This window comes from Festucalex cinctus, chromosome 17 (genome assembly GCF_051991245.1).
Source record: "Festucalex cinctus isolate MCC-2025b chromosome 17, RoL_Fcin_1.0, whole genome shotgun sequence".
NCBI classification, from domain to species: Eukaryota; Metazoa; Chordata; class Actinopteri; order Syngnathiformes; family Syngnathidae; genus Festucalex; species Festucalex cinctus.
In genome coordinates, this window is record NC_135427.1 from 9,161,920 (window position 1) to 9,184,656 (window position 22,737).

Sequence of the window (22,737 nt, forward strand, 5' to 3'; positions counted from 1 at the left end):
GAGACACAAACAGTGCTTAGGTCATTATGTTTTGTGAATGTTTTATATGATGCACTTCATCCATACACAGAGTTGTACGTGCATTATTATTTTGTAGATTCAACCGCATTTCTTTATGTGTATGTAGTACAGACAAGTAGGCTATAGTCAGAAAACATGTTACTATATTTTACATGTGTTTTGATTTTGAAGAAAATTTCAAAACAAGTACCGTACTTGGAAGGCTTTTCGGCGGACTACGTTTGTACCACCCGAGCCGTGGCGTTTTGATGCATTTAATCATGTGCGACTGGATGAATTTTTCACCAGCAGTTGGCCGCATTTGCGAGTGATTTGGTCGAACTTCGTAGTGTCGAGCCGTGTGGATCTGTAGGCTGACGAGCTTTTCCATTTTCAAAGTTAATCGAAAATAATGTATATTGTATTCAATGTTTCCCCCCATCCACTTGTTTTGATGACCCCTGGATTCCATGGCACCCTTTGCATCTCTTTACATGGCCAAATGGGTGAGCCGGCCCAGCATGTGTTTGGGTATGATACATAAAATGGATGACTCATGAGAAATTATTGCATTAATATGTGTGGATGGTTGTGTGCCCTGCGATTGGCTGGCAACCAGTTCAGGGTGTAGCCCGCCTACTGCCCGAAGTCAGATGGGATAGGCTCCAGCACCCCGCACAACCCTTGTGAGGAGCAAGTGGCTCAGAGGATGGATGGATGGATGGATGGATATTGCGTTAATACCTAATTTATGAATTTGTGATCATTTCTCTTTGCAGAGAAAATAGAATGATTGTAATTGGCTTAAATGGCTCGTTTGTTTTCAAGATTTGTTACGTGAGGGCGCTTTAAGGGCAACCCGGTCTCCACATTGGCTAATATCAGCAAGAAACTGAGAATCATGGGTAATGTAGTGAGGAACTATATTTAGAGTGGCAGTGAATGAGCCCTTTGTCACTCTTGTAGCAGTTCATTCTTCCTTTTATTGGGTACGACGACCTCCTCTGCTCATGATGTGCACGACATCTTTTGCATCATGTTTTGCTGACTGAGCTCCACTGAGCATGCGTCACACTTTTGGAGCAGATGGAGAGGAGGGGGGAGGGTATGTCTGAAAGGGAAATAAAGGGAACTGGAAGGGGGTGGCGATAGTTGGGGGGGCACAGCAGCTCTGCCTCTCCTGAATCAGCATCAACACAGAGCGAATTACAAATCCATAATGACAATCTGTGGTCGCTTTTTATTCAGCAGAGACTGAAAGTGTTCTACCTGTCCTCGGGATCACCAGGAAGAGGACGTAGCATCCGACTATCTCAGGCAACATGGGCAACCAGGAAGCGAAACAAAAAAAATCTGCAGCGGCATCTGGTAATGGTGGCTACCCTTCACTAGAAGAGGGATGGAGCGAGGGAGGAGGAGACGAGGTGACGAGGCGGGGTGGAAAGAAGCACCATGGCAAGACTGAAGGAAAAGGCGGAGGAGGAGGAGGAAGGACGCATGGCACGGGTCTAGGCAAGAAGAAAAACAAATGCGAGTCCAAGTCCTCTGTTTTCTCGATCCGGAAAAGAAAGGGTCATCTGAAAGGTAAAGACGCATCCTCATCAGTAACAGGCTCGAGCGAAGATGTGCTCGCATCGCTGGCCAACTCCAAAACACCTGATCTGTCTGCAGATGAGCTCGGCCAGTCGGACGTTGAACCGGGCTTCCTGGAAATGCAACAGAAACGAGGCAAAAGTCGAGACGAACAGAAGCCGTGGAATGCCGTGGAAACGGGAGCAGCAGCAGCCTCTCCCACGGAGAATGGAGAAAGACGGAAAGGCGGGAGTTCTGGTTCTGACACCGACATCTACAGCTTCCACTCAGCGGCAGATCATGACGATTTGCTCGCAGACATCCAGCTTGCGATCAGGCTCCAGCAACATGAAGCACTTGACACAGTTGCTGAGTCACAAGTACAAGGTGAATGCGGCGTGAGTTGGGGACAGGAGGCAAAGAGAACACAGAGTAACGGAGTTTTTCAAGTACCCCCCACTGAAAGACTTGACCTGACGCCGGAATTAGAGCTTGGATCAGATGCGCTGTCTTTCCTGGAAGTTGAAACCCTGCTGGATGCAGACCAGCGCACTGAGAAACCGAAAGTCTTACACTTCTCTTCCCTCATTGAGGAATCCGAGAGGAGGGAAGATGTGGAGAAGGAAACGGAGGAAGAGCAGGAGATTCGTGGGAAGGGGAAGAAGGCGACAAAGTCCTCCGTTAGCGGTGCTGAAGTGACAGAAGACCGGCATGTCTGGATGCAGCGGTCCTCGCCCGCGGCCATCGCCACGGACAGGGAATCTGCAGTCAATCCGGTTGCTATGACAACCGGATTGAGCAGCTTTCCCAGTGTCGCGTTGGACGGTGCTCGCACATGGGAGCAGGAAGCGGCGGGTGAAGGCCAGATTGAGGAGCCGTGGGAGTCTGATGTGAATCAAGTTCCGGATCAGTCACTTGTCGACGACCACAAAGAAAACAGTGCTACGATGGTCGGGATTATTTCAGGGAACGTGTTTGAAGAGGGCGCAAGTTGTGAGTCACTTGTGGACTGCTCGAGTATTGTATCAGAAAGTAACCACATAGCTGCTGTCGGTTCCAGGAGGAACAGCGTTTGCTTGACACCTTCCCAAGGGAGCCCCACGCTGGCCAAACACATCCAGAGGTCGCAACCGGCCGCGTCTCCCTCAAACCCTGTCGTGAAACCGTATCCTCCCGTCTTCCCTTCATACATCAAGACCACCACCAGACAACTCAGCTCGCCAGGGCATTCGCCAGGTCTGTCTCCTTCTCATAGCCCCATGTCACCAAGAAGGACGCATCAACATTTCCAAAGGTAACAATTTGGGGTGGGTGTCTTCTGCTGTTTTCATTTGGGGTTGTGATTATCAAAATGAATGTTTCAGAGGAGGCATGTGTGAAAATAGTTCATATGTATTCATATGTTCATAGCTAGTACCATCCACTGATGGAATTCAAGATTACAAAGGAAAACAATGCACCCAAATTAAGGAAACAATATTTTACTATTGATTGACAATTCAAGTATTTACTGCACAAATACGTCACATCACCAGAATCGTCGATACTCGGTCCTAAATCACATAAAAAATCTGTGGCGTCCACCCGAAGAGCGAAATGAGTTTTACCATATTTGTGTTGTAATTACAGCATCGGACGTTTTCTTATCGTTCTTATCATGGCAGTCGTTATCAGTTAAACAATTTTTCCTGTCAGGATGATGGCCGGTGATCAGCAAGCCCCAAGCCGGTGCTCGCGAAGCAACGCTGGTCCTCTGAGTCGCTCCGCCGACTGGACAGACGAGCTGGAGAGAAGAATGAGGGGCAAACTCACCAACGCCAACTTTGGGGAGTTCGACGACTACAGGTACAGAGGTGGAGGAAGCCAACCGATTTGCGCAACAAGGAGATCTTCCTGTGGACACGTTGCTGCATGCAGCTTCCAAGACGTCTTTACAGGTGAATGCCTCGGCCCGATCCCCACAAATAATTTGGATGATTGTTTTCTGTAAACTGCCAGTGGCTGGCAACCAGTCCAGGGTGTACCCCGCCTAGCCAGCTGGGATAGGCCCCAGCACCCCCACGACCTTCGTGAGCAAAAGTGGTTTCGGAAATGGATGGATGGATTTACATATTATTGATTTGATGTTTGATGGAACATGTTTGATTCTATTGATTTGTCCATCGTCGAATTCAGACAACACGCCAATTTCATGTCGCATGTGTTTGGATGGAGCGCCTGCGAATGATGCTTCTGCACGCCTCTGGCCAATAATTTTCAGACTAGATTCAGGTTTGAATTTCCTGCCCTCCGGTTGTCGCATGTGACGTCACGCGCGCGTTGTGTACGCAAAGATGTGAGTGTGCAGTTTATTTATTTGTTGGCCACATGTGGCAGTAGTAATTTGAAATTCAATTTCCTGCATTGAGCAGCTTTAAATATAAATTAACTTGGTCCAAATGAAGGTTCGACAGGGGTTACAAATGACAATGCATAATGGATGAAACGTCAATTGGTTTCTAAACCAGGTAGAACCCTCCTGGAGAAACTGTTCCATCAACAGCAACAAGAAGAGCCAGAGGAAGCCGAGCGGCTCTGTTCCAGAATCTTGGCCATGGGTCTTCTTCTGCCTTTCACCGACTGCTTCCGACAGCAGCTCGGAGCCAGCCCAGCGCACGTCGACTCGACTGGATCAGCCAAGTTCCAAGTATGTCGTAGATTTTTGTGGAAAGGAGACATTTATTGAGTTTTACTTTGGGATGGTCCAACTCGATACACTGGATCGGTATTGAGTCCGATCCAGGCCAAAGTAACTGAATCGGTATTGGATTGTTTTTATCAGAACCAGTCCGATCCAATCCATAAGCCCAAACTATATTATACAGTATATCCTCAACTTCACGTCGCACAACATGCTAACAGTCATCCGTTTTCGTCATACTGGAATTAGAGCTACTTCCTGCCACCGTGTCTAATAATGATGGGATTATTATTTTAAACCGATTATGTATCAAAATTCGAACGTACCGTGGGTGGATATCAAGATTTGTGTTCCTTGAACAACTTAAAGAGTGACAAAAAGAATCACATCGGTATCGGATCGCTATCGACCGATCCTCAAGGCTGCAGTAACGTGCGATTGAGCTATCCTTAGTTATACTTATGTAATAACATTCATGTGTTTCCTCAGCATAACCAGCTGTATACATGGGCCGCTGTTAACCAGCCAACCGTTTCCCTTGATCCGCTCGAGGCAAAGCAACCCGTTCATCTCAAAGACTCGAGGCCAAGTGGAGACAGGACTGGAGTCAAAGCCGCAGACCCAGGTAAGATATATATATATATATATATATATATATATATATATATATATATATATATATATACATACATATATATATATGTATAAATATATACACACACACCGTCTGAATGGATCATTTCTTCATCTCTTATCATGCAGGCATTTTAGGTTTGAGGCAGCAACCAAACGAGAGCCAAAGTTGTCAGGTAAGTTACCTCGGGGCTATTAGTAATGTAGATTTCTGTTCAGTTCCCTCAGTTTGCTCTTCATAACAAACCTCCCTCTATTTTCAGGAGGAGGTTTTGCTGAAAACAGTTCAACTGAAGGAAAAACACGTTAATGTCATCCAGCAACTGGAGCAAACCATTGAAGATCTCAGGACGAAGATTGCCGAACTCGAGCGGCAGCCTCCTCTGCTGGACGGAGAAATAAAAACAGACAAGGACCACGTCGGGGAGGAAGGCCCTCTGAGGGAAGTCTGTGACGCTCACTTTCAGACCGAGGCAGATCACTTTCTGTGCTCCTTGGAGGCCAAATCTGTGCAAACATCACCGATGGATGACAGCTTGAAGTTCAAAGTGCCTTACAGTGAGCCAAGTGGAGTCAATGGTTACCTGCAACTCCCATTTGGCCAGTGTTCATGTCAGCAAGCCCCGCCTGCGCTTCCAGGTGGCCCATCTCTCCCTTTGCCCGGACAGGTAGCAGTCCCTGTGCCGCCACCTCTTCCACCCTTATCAGGAGGTTCAATACCACCCCCACCTCCTCCTCCTCCGCCTCCACCTCTCCCTGGTGGAGTAGCTCCACCACCACCACCACCACCTCCTCCACTCCCTGGTGGACAAGTTCCACCACCACCACCACCACCACCTCCCCCTGTCCCTGGTGGTGTTGCTCCACCCCCACCTCCTCCACCGCTCCCTGGTGGACCTCCTCCACCACCACCTCCTCCTCTCCCTGGTGGACCAATTCCACCACCTCCACCACCTCCTCCTCCTCCTCTCCCTGGTGGGCTAGCTCCACCCCCACCTCCTCCACTCCCTGGTGGGACCAGTGGGCCTCAGTGTGGGCCTCCCCAACTCGCTCCTCCACCTGGTACGATTTTCGTTCCTCCAGCTCCATCAGGGGTTCTGGGCTCCTTGCCTCCTCCTCTGCCTCTGGGCTTGTATACTCTGGGCCTTAGCCAGGAGAAGCCACCCAGGAAAGCAGTGGTGGAGCCTCCCAGACCCATGAAGCCGCTGTATTGGACCAGAATCCAGTTGCACACTAAAAAGTAAATGGGTGGTATCAATGAATTGAATCCAAATGACTGGAAATAGCAAACACGGTGGAAGCTCACATAGTCGAGTCCCGTGTTTCTCAACCTTGGTCATAGGGCAGGGGTGTGCAATCTCGAGTCCTGCAGGTTTTGGAGGTTTCCATCTTCCAACACAAGCTGATTACAATCAACAGGATCGTGATCAGGCTTAAGCTGACGAGCTGATCATATATCAGCTGTGTTGGAGAAGGGAAACATCTCAAACCTGCAGGACTCCGGCCCTCCTTGCCCATCCTTGTCCGAGGGGCACACTGTCCTGTTTTCCCATGTCTCCCTATTCCAAACGCAGGTGATTCCAATGACAGCTCATCAGCAAGCTCTGGAGAAGCCTGATAACGATCCTCACCTGTGTTGGAATCAGGGAGACGTGGAAAACAGGCTGGATAGTGTGATTGAGGAACACTGTTCTAATCTGTAATGCCGATTCATTTCCATGTTCTCATTTCAAACTAATTTTGTCGAAACATGTGAAGCAAATTAAAAGTCTGAGCCTCAAACGATTATCAAGATTTTTTTTGAACAGTGTTGTTGTTGGTGTACTTTTCCTCATTTTTTTCCCTACTGTATAAAAACACAAGAAAAAGCCAAACAAACCTGCGGCATTAATCCTCCACATGCTCAGCAAGTCTAAACAACAACTTGATTTTGGAGGCACATTTTTGCAAAACATTTTTTTCTTTTAAATCACTTTGAGCCTCTTTCAGACATTTGACTTTGGAGCTTCCACTGGAATGACATCAGTGTGTCTGGCATTATAACTAGGATGTGCTTTAAAACAGAGTATATTCATCTTCGTTTATTAGGGAAATATCGTCTGCTTCCGTGTGGGAGGCGATAGAAGAGCCTGACGTCAACTTTGAGGAGTTTGTCGAGCTGTTTGCCAAAACAGCCGTCAAGGAGAAAAAGCAGCCACTCTCTGACACGATCACCAAGTCCAAGGCCAAACAGGTAATCAATACTCGACCTTTCAAATTGCTCTACAAGGATCTCATATCTAACACTTGTCCTAGGTTGTCAAGCTTCTAAGCAACAAACGATCTCAGGCTGTCGGAATCCTCATGTCTTCGTTACACCTCGATATGAAAGACATCCAGCATGGTGAGTTCGTTTGGATTTAGGCTTGACTTGCGCTCACGTTTTAACACCATTTTCTCACATTTTCTGCAGCCATCTTGAACTTGGACAACACAGTAGTTGACCTGGAGACCATTCAGGCCCTTTATGAAAATGTAAGTTCAAAACAAAATCATATCCATCCATCCATCCATCCATCCATCCATCCATCCATCCATCCATCCATCCATCCATCCATCCATCCATCCATCCATCTATCTATCTATCTATCTATCTATCTATCTATCTATCTATCTATCTATCTATCTATCTATCTATCTATCTATCTATCTATCTATCTATCTATCTATCTATCTATCTATCTATCTATCTATCTATCTATCTATCTATCTATCTATCTATCTATCTATCTATCCATCCATCCATCCATCCATCCATCCATCCATCCATCCATCCATCCATCCATCCATCCATCCATCCATCCATCCATCCATCCATCCATCCATCCATCCATCCATCCATCCATCCATCCATCCATCCATCCATCTCTCCATCCGTCCGTCCATCCATCCATCCATCCATCCTTAGAGCTGTGAAATGACCGTCAGTTGGATGCACCTAACTGACATCACCGCGCTGCCCGTCCACGAGTTGAACATTTTTCAACCAAAGGGCCCGTCAACCGCCCTCTTGTCGGGATGACGTGAAACGGCATTCTGTCATCCTTGTGCCCTCGCAGCACATACACGATGAACGGGTTCGTTGATGGCGCGCCGAACGTTGCTAAGTGCAGTGTGAAATTTCTTTGGAATGTAAGAAGGACACAAAAATGGTTGGATTTGTGTATAAAGCGTACATGTGGAAGTGAAGCCAAAGGATCACTCGGCTGTGTGTATATTCCACAGAGGGCGTTGCCAGAGGAACTGGACAAGATCGAAAAACACGTCAAATCCACTAAAGACAAAGAGAATGCGAAACCACTGGACAAACCTGAACAGTGAGTTAATGCCGTAGACACGTCACACCTACAATTTAACATTACTCTGGGTTATTTGTATTTTTCCCAGGTTCCTCTACCAGCTCTCTCAGATCCCCAGCTTTTCTGGTCGAGTCTTTTGCATCCTCTTCCAGTCGAGCTTTTCTGAGTGCATGTCGTCTTTAATGAGGAAACTGGATACACTGCTGAGTGTATGCAAGGTGAATATTATATCGACCATATACCCGCCAACAATACACTTGAAAATGACAATGACAATGAACCAAAAAAGAGTGAAAGAAAGCAGGCAAGACAGCAAAAGACACCGAGACGAGACGCGCGTGGATGAGGGTGCTGATTGGATGACACGAGACCAGGATGACAAGCACAGGTGGACGTGATTAATCTTGACGAGACTTTGACATTGACGAGGAAAACATGGCAGCCAAACAAAACTCTGAGCATGACATCAGAACATACACAATTGTATCAAATATGAATGTGAAGAATGCCGTCTTTTTCCTCAGTGTTCAAACTGCAAATCTGATTTATTACGTAGGTGTTACAGGACAGCGAAAAGGTGAAGCGTGTTCTCGGCCTGGTGCTGGCTTTTGGCAACTTTATGAATGGAGGAAATCGCACAAGAGGTCAAGCTGACGGCTTCAGTCTTGACATACTTCCCAAACTCAAAGACGTCAAGAGCAGTGTGAGTAAACAGAGAAATATTGTACATATTCTAACAATGAAGAGTCAGTGAACTAATGATTACAATTTACATTTCAACAATGTTTAGTGAAATTGGCGGCACATAGTCTAATTGTTGATCCTCAGAAATGATCGTAACACAAGGTTGAATCGTGATAATTTAATGAAACAAAACAAGTGGAAGGCAAAAGCTCTACGACTGAACACGTTCATGCAATATCGTGATGGTGTTCCAATATAGTGTATGAATGTAATGCAGAGCAGATCTACAGTGACACCAGAAGAAATCATTCAGTACTTTTAACTCCCTTTTTTGTGTTCCCTCCCAATGTACAGGACAGCATGAAAAGTCTTCTGTGTTACATAGTTGCCTACTACCTAAAGAATTTTGATGAGGTGAGCGTTTACACTGCATCGACCAATTAAAATACAGATCAGTGATTATCTCACAGGTATTGTTGACACTATGATATTGTTTTGCCCTTTTGAAGTAAAGTCTCTGCAGTTCTACCACTTTCTAATAATAATTAATTCATAATAATTCCATGATAAGAATAATAACTATTATTATTATTATTATGTAATTGTTTTGTGGGGGAGTTATACATAGTCGTGACCAAATTGGGAGCGAATTTTTTTGGGGGAGACATGTTCTCCCTGTCCCTCTAATATGTCGCTACCAATTTGAAACATCCGGTGCATGATCATTCAAGGTTACACATGAGTAATTTTTCACATGATTTTAATGGCAGAAAACAAACAAACGAGTGCTTATGTCATTTGTGTGCATGTGTTAATTTCCACGTGTCTCTGCAGGATGCCGGAAAAGACACTTGTGTTTATCCTCTCCCGGAGCCGCACGAGTTGTTTCAGGCTTCACAGATGAAATTTGAAGACTTTCACAAAGACCTGACTCGACTCAGGAAAGACTTGAGATGTAACTTGTATTTACAGTTAGTTGGAGGAGGGAAATAAACAATTTTCCAACCTCATGATGCTATTTTTTTTTTTTCAGCATGTACCTCAGAGGTGGAACGAGTGTGCAAAGCTTCAGGTGAAGATGACCTGCAGCCTTTCAAGGACAAGATGGGTGATTTTATTTCAGAAGGTATTGATGAAAATTCAATAACAGTTAAATAATGACATGAACTGCATGACCTAGAATGATTAGTATTTAGGATCCGTTGACACAATCCGGGCTGCGGCCATCATATGTCGAGTTTGCACAATCGTAAGTTTTCGCTGGCTTCCTCACACATCCATTTTATATGTCCAGTTTTGAATGTTTGCATATGCACTGTTTTTTGTGGTTCGGTATTGTGGGGGGCTGAGGATTTGTTTTAAACTATGAAAAGCACTTTGAGTTGCATTTTTTAGATGAAAAGTGCTATATAAATATTGATTGATTGATTGATTGATTGATTGAGTGATTGATAAATGAATACCCATCATAATAATAAAATTACAAACCCGGTTCCAATGAAGTTGGGACATTGCGTTAAACGTGACTAAAAACAAAACACAATGATTTGCTAATCATGTTCACCTATATTTAAATGAATACACTACAATGACCAGATATTCGAAAGAGAATGTATAGAATAATGTGATACGGTATATTTTCTGGAGTATGAGTCACAGTATGTCTTGTACATTTTTCTTCCGTAGCTAAACATGAACTTGAAGCTTTGGAAAGTCATCTCAGCAGCACACACAAATTGTAAGTATAAGTTAAGCACTGATATGCTGATATATCTAAACTGTATTATGGTATGGTTGGTATTTGTAATAGTGTTGAATTGGCAACATTAGTACAATTACATAACAAAAGAAGAAAAGGGAAAAAAATTAAGGCCAACAGAAGATTGATCCCATTTTTATTTTTGATGTATTTATTTTTTGACCCTGTTAATGATGACCTGGGAAAACTTAGATCAAAGTTTGCTAACAAACTGAAATAAAAATGAAAGTGGAGTAGTTTCTATTAATTCTAATTGTGATGCTGTTTGAACAGGTTCCTCGAGCTCACAGTATTCTACTCGGTGAAGGCAAAGGGAGGGGAGAAGGAGGTTTCCCCAAACACGATCTTCTCTATCTGGTATGAGTTTTCCTCTGACTTTAAGGACCTGTGGAAGAAAGAAAACAAATCCATTCTAAAGGAGAGGTAATTATATGGCGGCATAATATTCCGTACGTAGTTGTATTCCCTAAATTGTTCTGAAAATACATTCAACAGCTTAGAGACATTTTTTTTTAATTAATCACAATAAATAATATCTATTTTACAGGTTAAAAGTAGCAGAGGAATGTTTCCGACAAGCCAAAGAGCGAACTTCCTACAGTGTCAAACCCAAACATGCGGCAGGGATTGTAAGTTGACCATTTTTTACACACATTTCAATTTTTCAAACACATTTTTCTATGTTGGTTGAGGACACATAACGTAGCCCGGGCTGATCGGCAATGGCGGGGAGGCATTTTACATGCCAGATGCATACCGTACGCCCACGCCAACCTCTGAAAATATATTTTTGTAAAACGATCGCACCAATTATTTGTACTTTATGAATGAATGACGTCGGCGTCATCCTCTCTGCTCGGTACAGCTTATTGGCGCTATAAATGGGTCCAAAAAAGTTTGATCAGGACATCCCTGCTAATTTTGAGTTGTTTACATGTATACATTTGCACCTTTTTTAGTTGTAAAATAACTAGTTAAAAAACAATTTGTGTAGTCCAAAAGTAACTTGAATAATTGTAGTGTTTCAAAGAATTCTCTCTTAAATGTATTACGGTTCAACATTTTCTTGTTTCATGCCAAAAAATAAATGATCATACTAATCATGATTTCAATTATGATTAAAATATATCTCTGTGCAATATGTTTCTTTTACAGAAAGCCAAGCTTGGAATGAAGATTTGACTCGCTGGAATACTGTCTTGTTTTTGATGAATGAAGACTGATTTGAAAAATGATGTTCAGGGTTCTGTCGGTTAGCGGGATCATTTTCCAGGATGACCAATTTTCACCGATTAACTGCAGAGATGATTGACGAGGATCAAACCACAACACACCGATCTGTTCTTCTGTGCTGGATAACAGACAAAATGTGCAGTCAATGACGTTTCAAGAGTTTCAGTGCATGTGGGAAAAGGGAAAAAGCCAATCATTTTCAAAGACGGGAAAATTATAGGACTTCTTTGACATAACCCTCGGATCATGTTTTGCTGGGAATCACCACATTGTAAGTGACAATGTTTATTGCAGTAACAATGTCAATGTCAGTGGTAAATATTTTTGTGTGGAAATGATACATTAAAGTGCTTGATAAGCAACACATTTTATCGGATATGTTCCCTCAACTGCATTTTATTTTCTGACAAGGAGCCACTGTAGGATTCATACTGTAAGACTATCTATGTGTACCGTAAGTGATGCATGTTCTCCCTGTGCCTTTGTGGGGTTTTTCCGGGTACTCCGGTTACCCTCCCACATTCCAAAAAACATAGGCTACATGATAGGTTAATTCAAGCAATCAAATATTAGCATTCAGCTATCCAGAATTCCCACGCAATTTCTCCAGAAATGTGTCTATACTTATTACAGTTGTCACAAGAAAACACACGCTCACTTTGGTAATAAAGTCACATGAATGTGCAGGGAGCAAAACTTTATTTGAAAGGGAAAGGATAAAGGGAATTATGTTCAAACATTAACTCAACATCTTCTGCGCATGCGCGTCACCGATCATGCAAGCTCACCGATAGCCTTGACAAGCAGCACTGACAAACAATTCATATGTAAGTCCGTGGCTGCTGTTGAGGCATATTATATATCCAAAATCAACAGACATCCAAAACAAACTGAACGCAAACTGAACGTTACGGACGCGCACCGTCGTGCAGGCAAAAAAAGGTATTTTGATCTAGTCTAGTTGCCGTAGTTGGCTATCCAAGATGGCCGATCTTCTGCGCATGCGCGTCACCGATCGCGCAGGGGTCACCGATAGCGTCTTGACAAGTGCGTATTAAGTTTGCGCATGCGCGAGAGGAAAAAAAACCGAGGCTACCAACTTTTTTTTTTTTCTTTTATTCACTATTTGAATGGCGGAGATTAGAGTGGTGACAATCTTTGCCTAACTGTACACTTTAAGTTGAAACGTTTCTATCAGAGCCGATTCCATCGGATCCAATTCATTTTCAATGACCGTTGGTAGTTACCCACAATGCACCACGCCGCTACCCACAATGCACCTTGAATTCGAGATGCACACTTCGCTTATTAAGGAATATTGTATTGCCGCGGTGTGATATAAATCACAAGAATTAATGATGAAGTAGGTTAAATGGCCGACAAGCCTCAGTGACCGTGATGGTCGAAGTGTAATGGAGTCTCCAGTTTAACAGCAGTGGTAAGAGAAGCATTGAAGCCAACCCCAAACAGTTTAGGGGAAAAAAGTACATTAAAAGAGGGAATAAATATTCACTCACGAAGTGGGTCCGAATTTTAAATAATAATAATAGTAATAATAATAATAATAATAATAATAATAATAATTGACTATTATATGCCATGGCGAACTCAAAAGGGAAATGGCGTACATCCGCCATTGCTTCTCCTTCCACCGGAGTACCACACACACACTCAAACACTCAACCATGACCTAGTAGACATGCCATGTGAAGGCCGATACACATCGTTTTACGGCTTGTTGAGGTGATTTGATCTACTTCGTGAAAAAGTTTTAACAGCAGTTTTCACCAGGAAGAACATAGATGTCAGAACTAGTTTTGTTTTCGACAAGACATATTCATCCGCTTCTACTTCAGCGTCAGGAGCATCAACGAAAGCACCCGGATGGACTGTCATGGCCGCCGTCGCTGTGGTTTCACAGAGAGCTGAAAAGGACGGCGAATATTGCCGCTGTGTGTTTTTGCCCGGCATGACCGTTTTTCATTATGTTCGGTGTCAACGGGAGCGAGCCTGAAGTTCCATCGAGTTAACAGTAAGAACATTTTGATTTTCCGTAACTTTGTATAGCTTCGCGTGGGTGGTGGCTTTATTTACGTCAACTAACTAATCAATAAACTCCAGGCATATTGTATTTTCGATGGCCAGAAATATACACGAATATCCCAGTCATTGTGGCAGTGGTGTCATGCAATATTTTCTCTCGCGTGTAGTTTGTAATCATACTGATGCAGCGCGCCCCTTCTTTTAAACTTGTTCAACAGTCCCTCAGTAAAGGAAACAGATTTAGATCATACTGTCGTGCAAATTACTGAGCTAGTTTGCGCTTTTAATGTTTGTACGTGTGCGCGCGCGCGTTTTTGGGTATGCGTGTGTACTTACGTTGGCCAAGCCATTGTTCCTTTATGATGTGAAACAGCCAACTTTTTGCTGTCTTGTCTCTGACACATAATTTTGTGAGTCAACCTTTGTGGGTGAGGATACATCCCTACATGTTGAGATGATGAGTGATTAAATAGTCGCATCATGATTATCGGGGTCAAAATGATAACAGGTATCTGTTGTATATGATATATTGCTACAGGAAATTTCAACATAAAGTTAAAATACAGATGCATTGCCCCATAGCATTGTAAGATTTCATTTGAAATACAAAGCAATATAAAATAAGTACGATGCACTTTTTGCACATTACAAATTGTAATAAGCAGCAATGGTCATGTATGTAAGACCCCCTAAAAAGTTGAGCATTTTCATGTGCATAGTTTTCTCTGGACCTAAATCAGTTCATGGGTTTATAAACAGTATCTGTATTACATCCTGTTAAGTTTGTGTTCAGTAAAAATTTTCAAGCACAAGATTGTGTTGTGACAAAACACAACAAATAGGATTGCAAGGTTTTATTTTGAATACGAAACAATAAAGAAATCAGCACTATGCTTTTTTTGCACATTAGAAATTGAATATAAATCTTTGGTCATTTATGTAAGACCCCTTAGAACATTGGGTATTTTCATGTGTATGCAGTAACAGTAAAATATCCACTCCGTTTAAAAAAAAAAAAAAAACACACAAAAAAATCATATTATGTTCTGTTAGAGTTGAAGCATTGTTTAAATTTTAAAGATGTAAATTGATTTATTTTTTGTTTGTTTTTTTATTGTTTGTGTCCAAATAGTTGGTTGCATCTCTGGAGTGACTGTCTACCCATCAAGTGTGACATTAGGTAAGTAAATCTTTAACTACTCGTTTCTGAATACATGCTGTGAGCAAGCCATTCTGCATTTCTGTCCTTCTTCTCTTCTGGAATTATCTGTGGTCTAGGAGTTTAACATGAGATCCCAAAGTTGTCAAGTTAAACAGCTTTTATTGTCACGATAAATCATCAGACTTTTTGTGGAACCCTTAACGGCCACGCCGTTTGGAGAAAAGTTACAATATTCAGTCTGGGGTATGATCAACATGTTAAAGGCTTTTCTGACTAATTTTCAACTGGATCCCTTCAACAAGCTCGGCACAGTAGATAAAAACGTAAAGCATGACATTTCTTGCCACCACTCGGTGGAGCTAGATGCATAGCTGAATTTTATCACATAGATGATTTCAAGCCATTACTATTAAGATGCATGGGGAGTTTTTGGAGCTTGTACAACTATGGCATCAGAATCCTGCCAATACTCGAAACCTCGTAATAAGGGTTTGAACCTCAGAAAAAAAAATTGTACGACTGAAAATTCGTTTTGAATCTCCCAAAATTTGTTTTGAATCTCCAAAAGTATTTTTGAATGACTGAAAAAGCTTTAAAACAGAAATAACTGATAAGAAAATAAATTTTTAAAAGCATGACTTTACAGTGTTTCATCCACAAATTTTCAGAGGTTCAAAACGGTCACAAGCCGAGTTTCAAAAAAGGCATTTTAGCATTGTTCTCCCTGTGCATTGATTTGTTTCCCATTTTTGTAACCTGTAAACTCTGAACATTCTCAAAAGGTTGAAAAATATTTGCAAAGCTGAAAACTGTGTTCGAATCTCCAAAAAGCCTATTAAATGATTCAAAAAGCCAACAGTTTTTTTTTCTAATTTAATTTTAGTGTTTCACCCACAAACTTTCAGAGGTTCTAAACGGTCACAAGCAGTTTCAAAAAAGGCATTTTGTCCCATGTCTTGAGATGATACATGCCAAGTTTGAAGTCAGTTGGACGAAAACTGTTGGCAAAGGAGCAAAAAGTAGTATCATTTTAACCTGATTACTTTCTTTCAATACCGAGCAATCTACCGCCTTCATTTTTCCAAACCAGTAATCTGATTAAAGTTATTTTCCTAAGTAGCTGTACTTTACTATTTTTTTTATTACCTCGAATGCAGAATTTTGTTGTCCATTTCAAAGATAATTTCAAGGAGAAAATGTTTCTCTTGCATTTGGGAGTGACATCACATCGCATGTCACGTTTTCTCAGCGGAAGACGCAGCGCCGGGTCACGTGTACCAACGTGTGAGCGTCGAGCGCTATGAGTCTGGCCAAAACACGTACGTCGTCACGAGGTAAACAATGGAAGAAGCAGGCGTACCTCCACAAACGCGTGCATTTGCTTATTTGAAATACAGTCATTGCTTCGCATTTTTGTCCAGTAAAGATTACAAAACCCTCTCAGTGCGTTGCAAACTTTGCGCTGGTTAGAAACGCCACATCCAATTTGAGGAAACACATCACAGCACAGCGCAATACAACTCGAAGCAAAGCCGACAGGTAAGGAGAAAGCCAGCAGTTGTACATTTCCTACAGCCCCCCGTATTGTTTGGCCAAGATAAACAATCCGTAGTGTTATTTTACCATGATTTTTAACTCGCCAGTTGGCGTGACTTTGTAATGCTAAGCAGGCGCTAAGCTAACGTGCGCTCGACGAGATGGCGTGCACGTTGCTGTTGCGCAGCGGCGTAAACTTGCACATTTGTGTTATTCATACCCGCTACTAATGTCTACAAGCAATCACGGCATTTTCACGCTCCTCTTCTTGACCAATCAGAGACTTTCACGCCAAAATAACACTCAAAATAGGGTTGCCGGTTACGGCAAAATAAGTTACCACTGCTTAAACAATCGCAGGGGAAAAACATTTTTCAACAATCCACTTGCCTGCGACGTACAAAGCATGACGCCACAAACTGGCTGCTACCGTATCATTGATATTTTTCCCCTGTACAGCACGAGGATCAAACAAAAGAGGATAAAATAATGGACTTTCTTGACTCGTACAATTTGCCACTAACTTCTGAAGGTTTGTGTTTTCTTTGTATTTGCTCAGTAAATACGGGCGGGGGGCGGGCGAGGAGGGAGAGGGGAGAGGGAACCACGGGACACACCGGAGGCCCACCCACCCCGAACCGCGTCGCCAGGGGATTTTTTTATTTATTTATATTTTTTTTACATTTATTTATATTTATTTTTCATTTTTTATTCTGAAGTTCTTTTTTTGTTTTTTCTTTACTAACCTGGCCATGGTTAACTAAGGATGGTCTATAAATGAAATTATAATTATTAAGCACTACATGAATGACAGGATCATTTTACCAGAGTTAATATAAAACTTAGTTGTTTTTTTTCTCTCTTGTAGATCCACAACTATGGATGAAGACCTTAAATTACCTCCCAGTTCTGCCATAAATTACAGTGCGTCATCTGTAAAGGATGCAAAAGACATGCCACCTTTCAAAGAAAGAGCACGCCTCAGTCAAGGCAATCAAGACTGCCCACCTGTTAAGAAACGCATTTCCTCCAAGAGAGCCCATTGTAAAATTCAGCAAGGGGCTGTTTTTTCTGGAAACATCCTGAGTTTTGGCTGTTCTGTCTGTAAAGATGCTTCTACGTTCAGCCCTAACGATCTCCTTAAACATTTTCGAGGGGCCCACAAAGGAGTTTTGCCTACTTACCCTTGTGATTTGTGTGGATTCGTCACCAATGAATTTGCAGCTCTTCAACGTCACCGGATTGGGCACAAAAATACGTTGGTCACATGTGAGCTCTGCACTGATGGAATTCAATATTCACTGCTTTTGCTGACAAGACACTACATCATGTGTCACAGTCTTAATGGGAAGTTTCACTGTGACTGGTGTGAGTTTACAACTGTGGATGCAGGGACATTTGTCCAACACATTCATCATCATAATGAGAGTCCTTGGAAATGTTCCAGTTGTCGACATATCAGCTTAAATGAAGTGGATCATCAAAAGCATCTAAAAGCTCACACAATATCGTTACCTTTAATTTGTCAAATATGTGGATATTGTGCAACAAATATCACACAGCTTAAAACTCACACAGTAGCTGCTCACAAGACAGACCAGCATCCATACAACCAACAAGTCCGTCCAAATTTATGGAAGAGATTAGAACCTGGAGCTGCTCGAACAAATTACTCTCCAAGTTGCCAAAGTAGACTTAAAAATATTTCTGAGCTGCAAGACACACAAAAGTTACCAAATGGCTTCAGTATTTCAGGGATCTTACCAAACCAAAATGGTAGAATGAAATCTGAGATGTGTTCGGAGGAGGTCCGCCAAACAGTTGATGGGTCACCAACAAAGAAGGACTATGCCAATCGAAACTCTTTGACTGCGGAACAATCATCACCAGTAATGTTGCTGGACAATGACAGCTGTGGCTCCCCAACCAATCCTAATACACTGAAAGTTCTAATGGTCAAAAATAAAATATCTCTTCCCCCGAATTGTACAACCAAAGTGATGGGATTTAAGATGGTTGATGGGAAAAAACATCTCGTCCTCAAAGTAATACCAGTAGCAAAGCAAAACAAGTGCCCTCCAGACAATGCGTCAGTGGATGATTTGGACTCTTCAGCTGCCCGGTCGACATTTTTTAAAAATGAAGTCCATGTTGAGAATGAGGAATCATCTGCTCATAAGAGCCCCACACCACACTTCTTTGCTGTTCCACCAGGAAGTGGATCTTGCATACAAAAAGAAGATGTCATGGCAGTTAAAGTGAAGATTGAAGAGGAAGAAACATCTGTTTTCACTCTCGAGTCCCCACTTCATCGCGACGATTTGGGGAGGAAATGTGATCACTCTGTAAATGGGTCTTCAACTGAAGAGACAAATCCGGTGACAAATACACTTGACCCAGTTGACAGACAAAATTCCCCAGGCCAGACCGCCTGCTCAGAAACAAATCTGTTTGATAGCAAATCAGTCTTGGAAAATTCTGAGACATTAGCTAAATTTGTAGCAAAGGCGTCTAATGTTGTGCCCATCACATTCAATGATTATTCTTTAAATGTTTCTCGGGAGGAGTTGCAGAGTAAATCAACCTGCGAAAACAATGTTGAGAATTGCAGAGTAGATGAGAAGATAACTTGCAGCAGAAAAGTAAATATTTTTGACGAGCACAAAGAGACTCCTTCTGGTAACTCAACCGAAAATTCTGACCAGTTTTCCCAAAGTACCCTAGAAAGTACAGAGAGCACAAGAGCTGGGATTAGGCACTTAAACGATGACCAAAATTGTCCGAAAAATGTGGAAAATTTTGATTCCCCAGCAGAGATTACCTCAATCACTTCATTTCGAGAAAATGACCTGGCAGCACAAAGTTCTTTAAACCACAAAGTATTCACCTTTCACAATTATTCAAAAGAAGCGTTTGGTCTTTCACCCAGTGTGTGTGAACAAAATGATGGCATGCCTGAACTTACATCAAGCATAGAAATGAAGGGCAATCTAACATTAGATGTTTCTTCAAAACCTTTCGAGGATGGTGACTGTGCTGATTCAGATGATGAAAACCCAGAGTCAGTGCTGAAAGATTTTAATGTTATTAAAATTGAGGAAGAGCTCATTCCTGTAACTAAAAATCTCTCTGATAAAAATAGTACTTCATCTGCGTTGGGAAGTTTTGTAGAACAACACTCAGATGAAATAATTACACAACAACTCCATAAGGAAAGAAATGAATCTTTACATACAAATGATTGTTCTAAACAAACAGAGACTACTGTACAACTTGTTCAAGTGCAAAATGAAAAGCAGCAAGTAGTCTTGAAGACTGAGAAAACGATGCCAATGCAGGTCAAGCCCACTCCAAGTTTTAGACTTATTACTAATTGCATAAATCCTCAAATCAATGTCTCTTCCATGAAGTCTGGGTTTGAAACCTCAAGTAATCCTACTGGTGAGACTGGTCCCCCGAAAGACAAAAATATAGGAACTTCAAAGGCAGGTGGTAATGATAAAATAGCAACACTTGTTTCTTCTCTTCAAAGTGGTGTCAGTGCATCTCCGCACCATTTCCTCATCAATAGCCCAAACTTAAAAGGTCCTGTACTCCTTTCTACCGGATCACATAATAATCCTACAGATAAAGTCGCTAAGAAACAGCCAACTTGCTATTTGTTGCCAAGGTCAATTCCATTTGTTCAAGCTCCAAACACCTCTGGCCTCAAGCAAGCAAGTGCAAAACTCCCAGTGAACTCCCGACCCGTTCTTGCCATGCCTGTGAGCTCTGCTCACAAACCAAGCAATCTGCAGACTGGCCGCCAAACGTTTTTGCTGCGGTACATTTCTCCACCCAAGTCGAGCGTGCTTCTCAATAATCTAGAAATGAAACCCACCACTCAGTCTTGCCACACCATAGAAAAAAGAGGAAACAAAGTTGTATTTAAAATAGTCAGCCCGACCAGAAGCCTGCTTAAAAGTGGCTCACCCTCCTCTACTTGTCAACCTTTACTTTTGGCTACATCACCTCCAACCCAGTGTTTTCTTATGTCTTCAAACGCTAACGCTTCCAACAACCTGAAGAAGATCATTACCAGACAGAACGAAGCACAAAGTGCTGTCATGGATTCAACACCTCAGTTGACACCAAAGAGAAAACCAAGCGAAGCAGATAAGCCTCAACTAGCCCCAAGGCCAATTCGACCTCCAAGTCGAAGAAAACTGAGCAGGAAAGCATTGTTTGATGAGCTTCCAACAACGGTGCATAAAGCGAGAAGGCTCACGAACAAAGTTCAGACTGAAAAAGACACAACTGTCCTTTGGAGTCCGATAGCAAAAGAAGTTGAGAGAAGCCTGAGACTTGCCCCGTACAACTGCCTCCAGGAAATTAAATGTCCCCGTAGATACCAGCCTGTCGTGGTGCTTAATCATCCGGATGCTGATATTCCTGAAGTGGCCAATATTATGAAGGTAATAAATCGACACAAAGGTGCTGTTTCCAAGGTGTCGCTGTCGCAGAAAACTATTAAAGCGCTCACTGAGCTTGGCACCCTCGGAGGGGAGATTGACTTGACTGAAGGTGGACTGATGCAAAGCAATGAGCCAAGCCCACGAGCAGTTCAGAGTTTGGTCCGAGAGCGTTTCCTTCTCAAACTGAAGCTAAGGAAAAAGGCCAAAAGAAAGTATGAAGTTGTGCAACCGCTATTAGGCAGTAGACAAAAGACTGTTTTTAACTGCTGGTTCTGTGGCCGGCTATTCAACAGCCAAGAACATTGGATTGGCCATGGCCAGCGACATCTCATGGAGGCAACTAGAGACTGGAATAAACTATTGTAAAATTTGACCTTTTTGTATGGGTAAACGGGCCTATGTGAGGAACTCAAAGGGTTACAAGCTGTATATTTTATCACCTTTTCATTTTCTCTCTGTAATTACCTTTTTTAAATTTGTAATGGATATTTTATTGGTGCTCTATCTGTAAAATTAAATTGACCTAGCGCGATTTCAGTCATGCATAGGTCTTTGAACTGTGACTGGTGTACAATAATTCATGAGGGTGTGGTAAAAGTACCAACTTACAAATAGTGCGCAAACTATTTTCTCAGGTCTGCTTTGTAGGTTTTGGCCAAATTTTAAGTGACGCCCATTGTTTGACGATAAGGATTTTCAACAGGTCAGTTATATAAATAAAATATTAATGAAATCAGTTCAAACATTTCTGACGTGTCTAAGCAGAAGTTTATTTGAGCACTTGGAAGTGGATGTAATTTTAGATTATTATTTTTTTCTTTTCTTTGAATAAATCAGCCGGATAAAACCGTTGCTACGTCGGCCCGGAGAGCTCCAGCAATGGACGACTATCTTGTCCACTGTCTGCTCTCACTAGTTGTCTAGCAACTCAAGTAATAATAAAAAAAATGGTTAAAGTTAAAGAAAATAGTGTTTTTTTCAATGTTTGTATTTTATTTTTTCAATACAAGCTTTTACAATGCCAATACTTGTTTCAATGCCAAGGCAGCTTTTTCCACAATAACAATTTATTTATTTTTTTCCAATACCAAATCTTATTGGCAGTGTTGTGGCTCCATACGTTGCAGCAACCAAAAACGTGACTAAGTGTTACCCTGGCAACGAGCACGTCTATTTTGAGGATCTGGTGGTCTTTTCAAAAAGTCCTGCACCGAGGAGCTTCGCTGTGACTGGCTCAAGCGACGACGGGGGTTGGAAGGACTGTCAAGACGCGATCGGTGACCCCTGCACGATCGGTGACGCGCATGCGCAGAAGATCGGCCATTTTGGATGGCCAACTACGGTAATACACTAGAACAAATATGTTTATATGCGTGCGCGTTCTTAAAAACACGATTATATGAAAAGAAACCTAGATTATTGATGCATTTTAAAGTAATTTTTAATCATATAAAATGAAGATTTTACTTTTGACCTCATTACATTATAGTGAGTGCATTGTTGTACTTTAATTTACCGTGAGGGTCACTGACGGGGCACATGCGCCACCATGCGGTCAAACTCAGAAATCACATGAAGAGAAGCAAAAACAAAAAAAAACACGGTAATATGGCTCCCACACAGCATGTGTCAAAGTCTACCTT

The 22,737-nt window shown here is 42.3% G+C and overlaps 2 protein-coding genes across 9 annotated transcripts; both read left to right on the plus strand.

Moving 5' to 3' along the window:
* The first annotated feature begins 1,133 nt into the window (after positions 1-1,133).
* On the plus strand, positions 1,134-12,263 carry fmn2b (formin 2b). 2 transcript variants are annotated; one of them, XM_077503092.1, is made up of 20 exons: positions 1,134-1,584; positions 1,672-2,866; positions 3,268-3,509; positions 4,080-4,258; positions 4,742-4,877; positions 5,015-5,061; positions 5,149-6,125; positions 6,974-7,118; positions 7,181-7,268; positions 7,338-7,399; positions 8,150-8,241; positions 8,312-8,441; positions 8,780-8,926; positions 9,262-9,321; positions 9,742-9,862; positions 9,941-10,033; positions 10,594-10,645; positions 10,940-11,089; positions 11,214-11,295; positions 11,822-12,263. In XM_077503092.1, the coding sequence occupies exons 1-20, from the start codon at positions 1,323-1,325 to the stop codon at positions 11,846-11,848; spliced, it is 4,287 nt and encodes a 1,428-aa protein (XP_077359218.1). In that variant the 5' UTR covers positions 1,134-1,322; the 3' UTR covers positions 11,849-12,263. The 2 variants fall into 2 exon arrangements, with proteins under 2 accessions (XP_077359218.1, XP_077359217.1); XM_077503091.1 differs by having other exon boundaries at positions 1,134-2,866.
* Positions 12,264-13,160: 897 nt separating this feature from the next.
* On the plus strand, positions 13,161-21,657 carry LOC144005139 (zinc finger protein 518A). 7 transcript variants are annotated; one of them, XM_077503096.1, is made up of 4 exons: positions 13,161-13,337; positions 13,756-13,931; positions 15,075-15,122; positions 17,509-21,657. In XM_077503096.1, the coding sequence occupies exon 4, from the start codon at positions 17,519-17,521 to the stop codon at positions 21,458-21,460; it is 3,942 nt and encodes a 1,313-aa protein (XP_077359222.1). In that variant the 5' UTR covers positions 13,161-13,337; positions 13,756-13,931; positions 15,075-15,122; positions 17,509-17,518; the 3' UTR covers positions 21,461-21,657. The 7 variants fall into 7 exon arrangements, with proteins under 7 accessions (XP_077359222.1, XP_077359226.1, XP_077359223.1 ...); XM_077503100.1 differs by lacking the exon at positions 13,756-13,931 and adding an exon at positions 16,354-16,438; XM_077503098.1 differs by lacking the exon at positions 13,161-13,337 and adding an exon at positions 16,354-16,438 and having other exon boundaries at positions 13,514-13,931.
* The last annotated feature ends 1,080 nt before the right edge of the window (positions 21,658-22,737 follow it).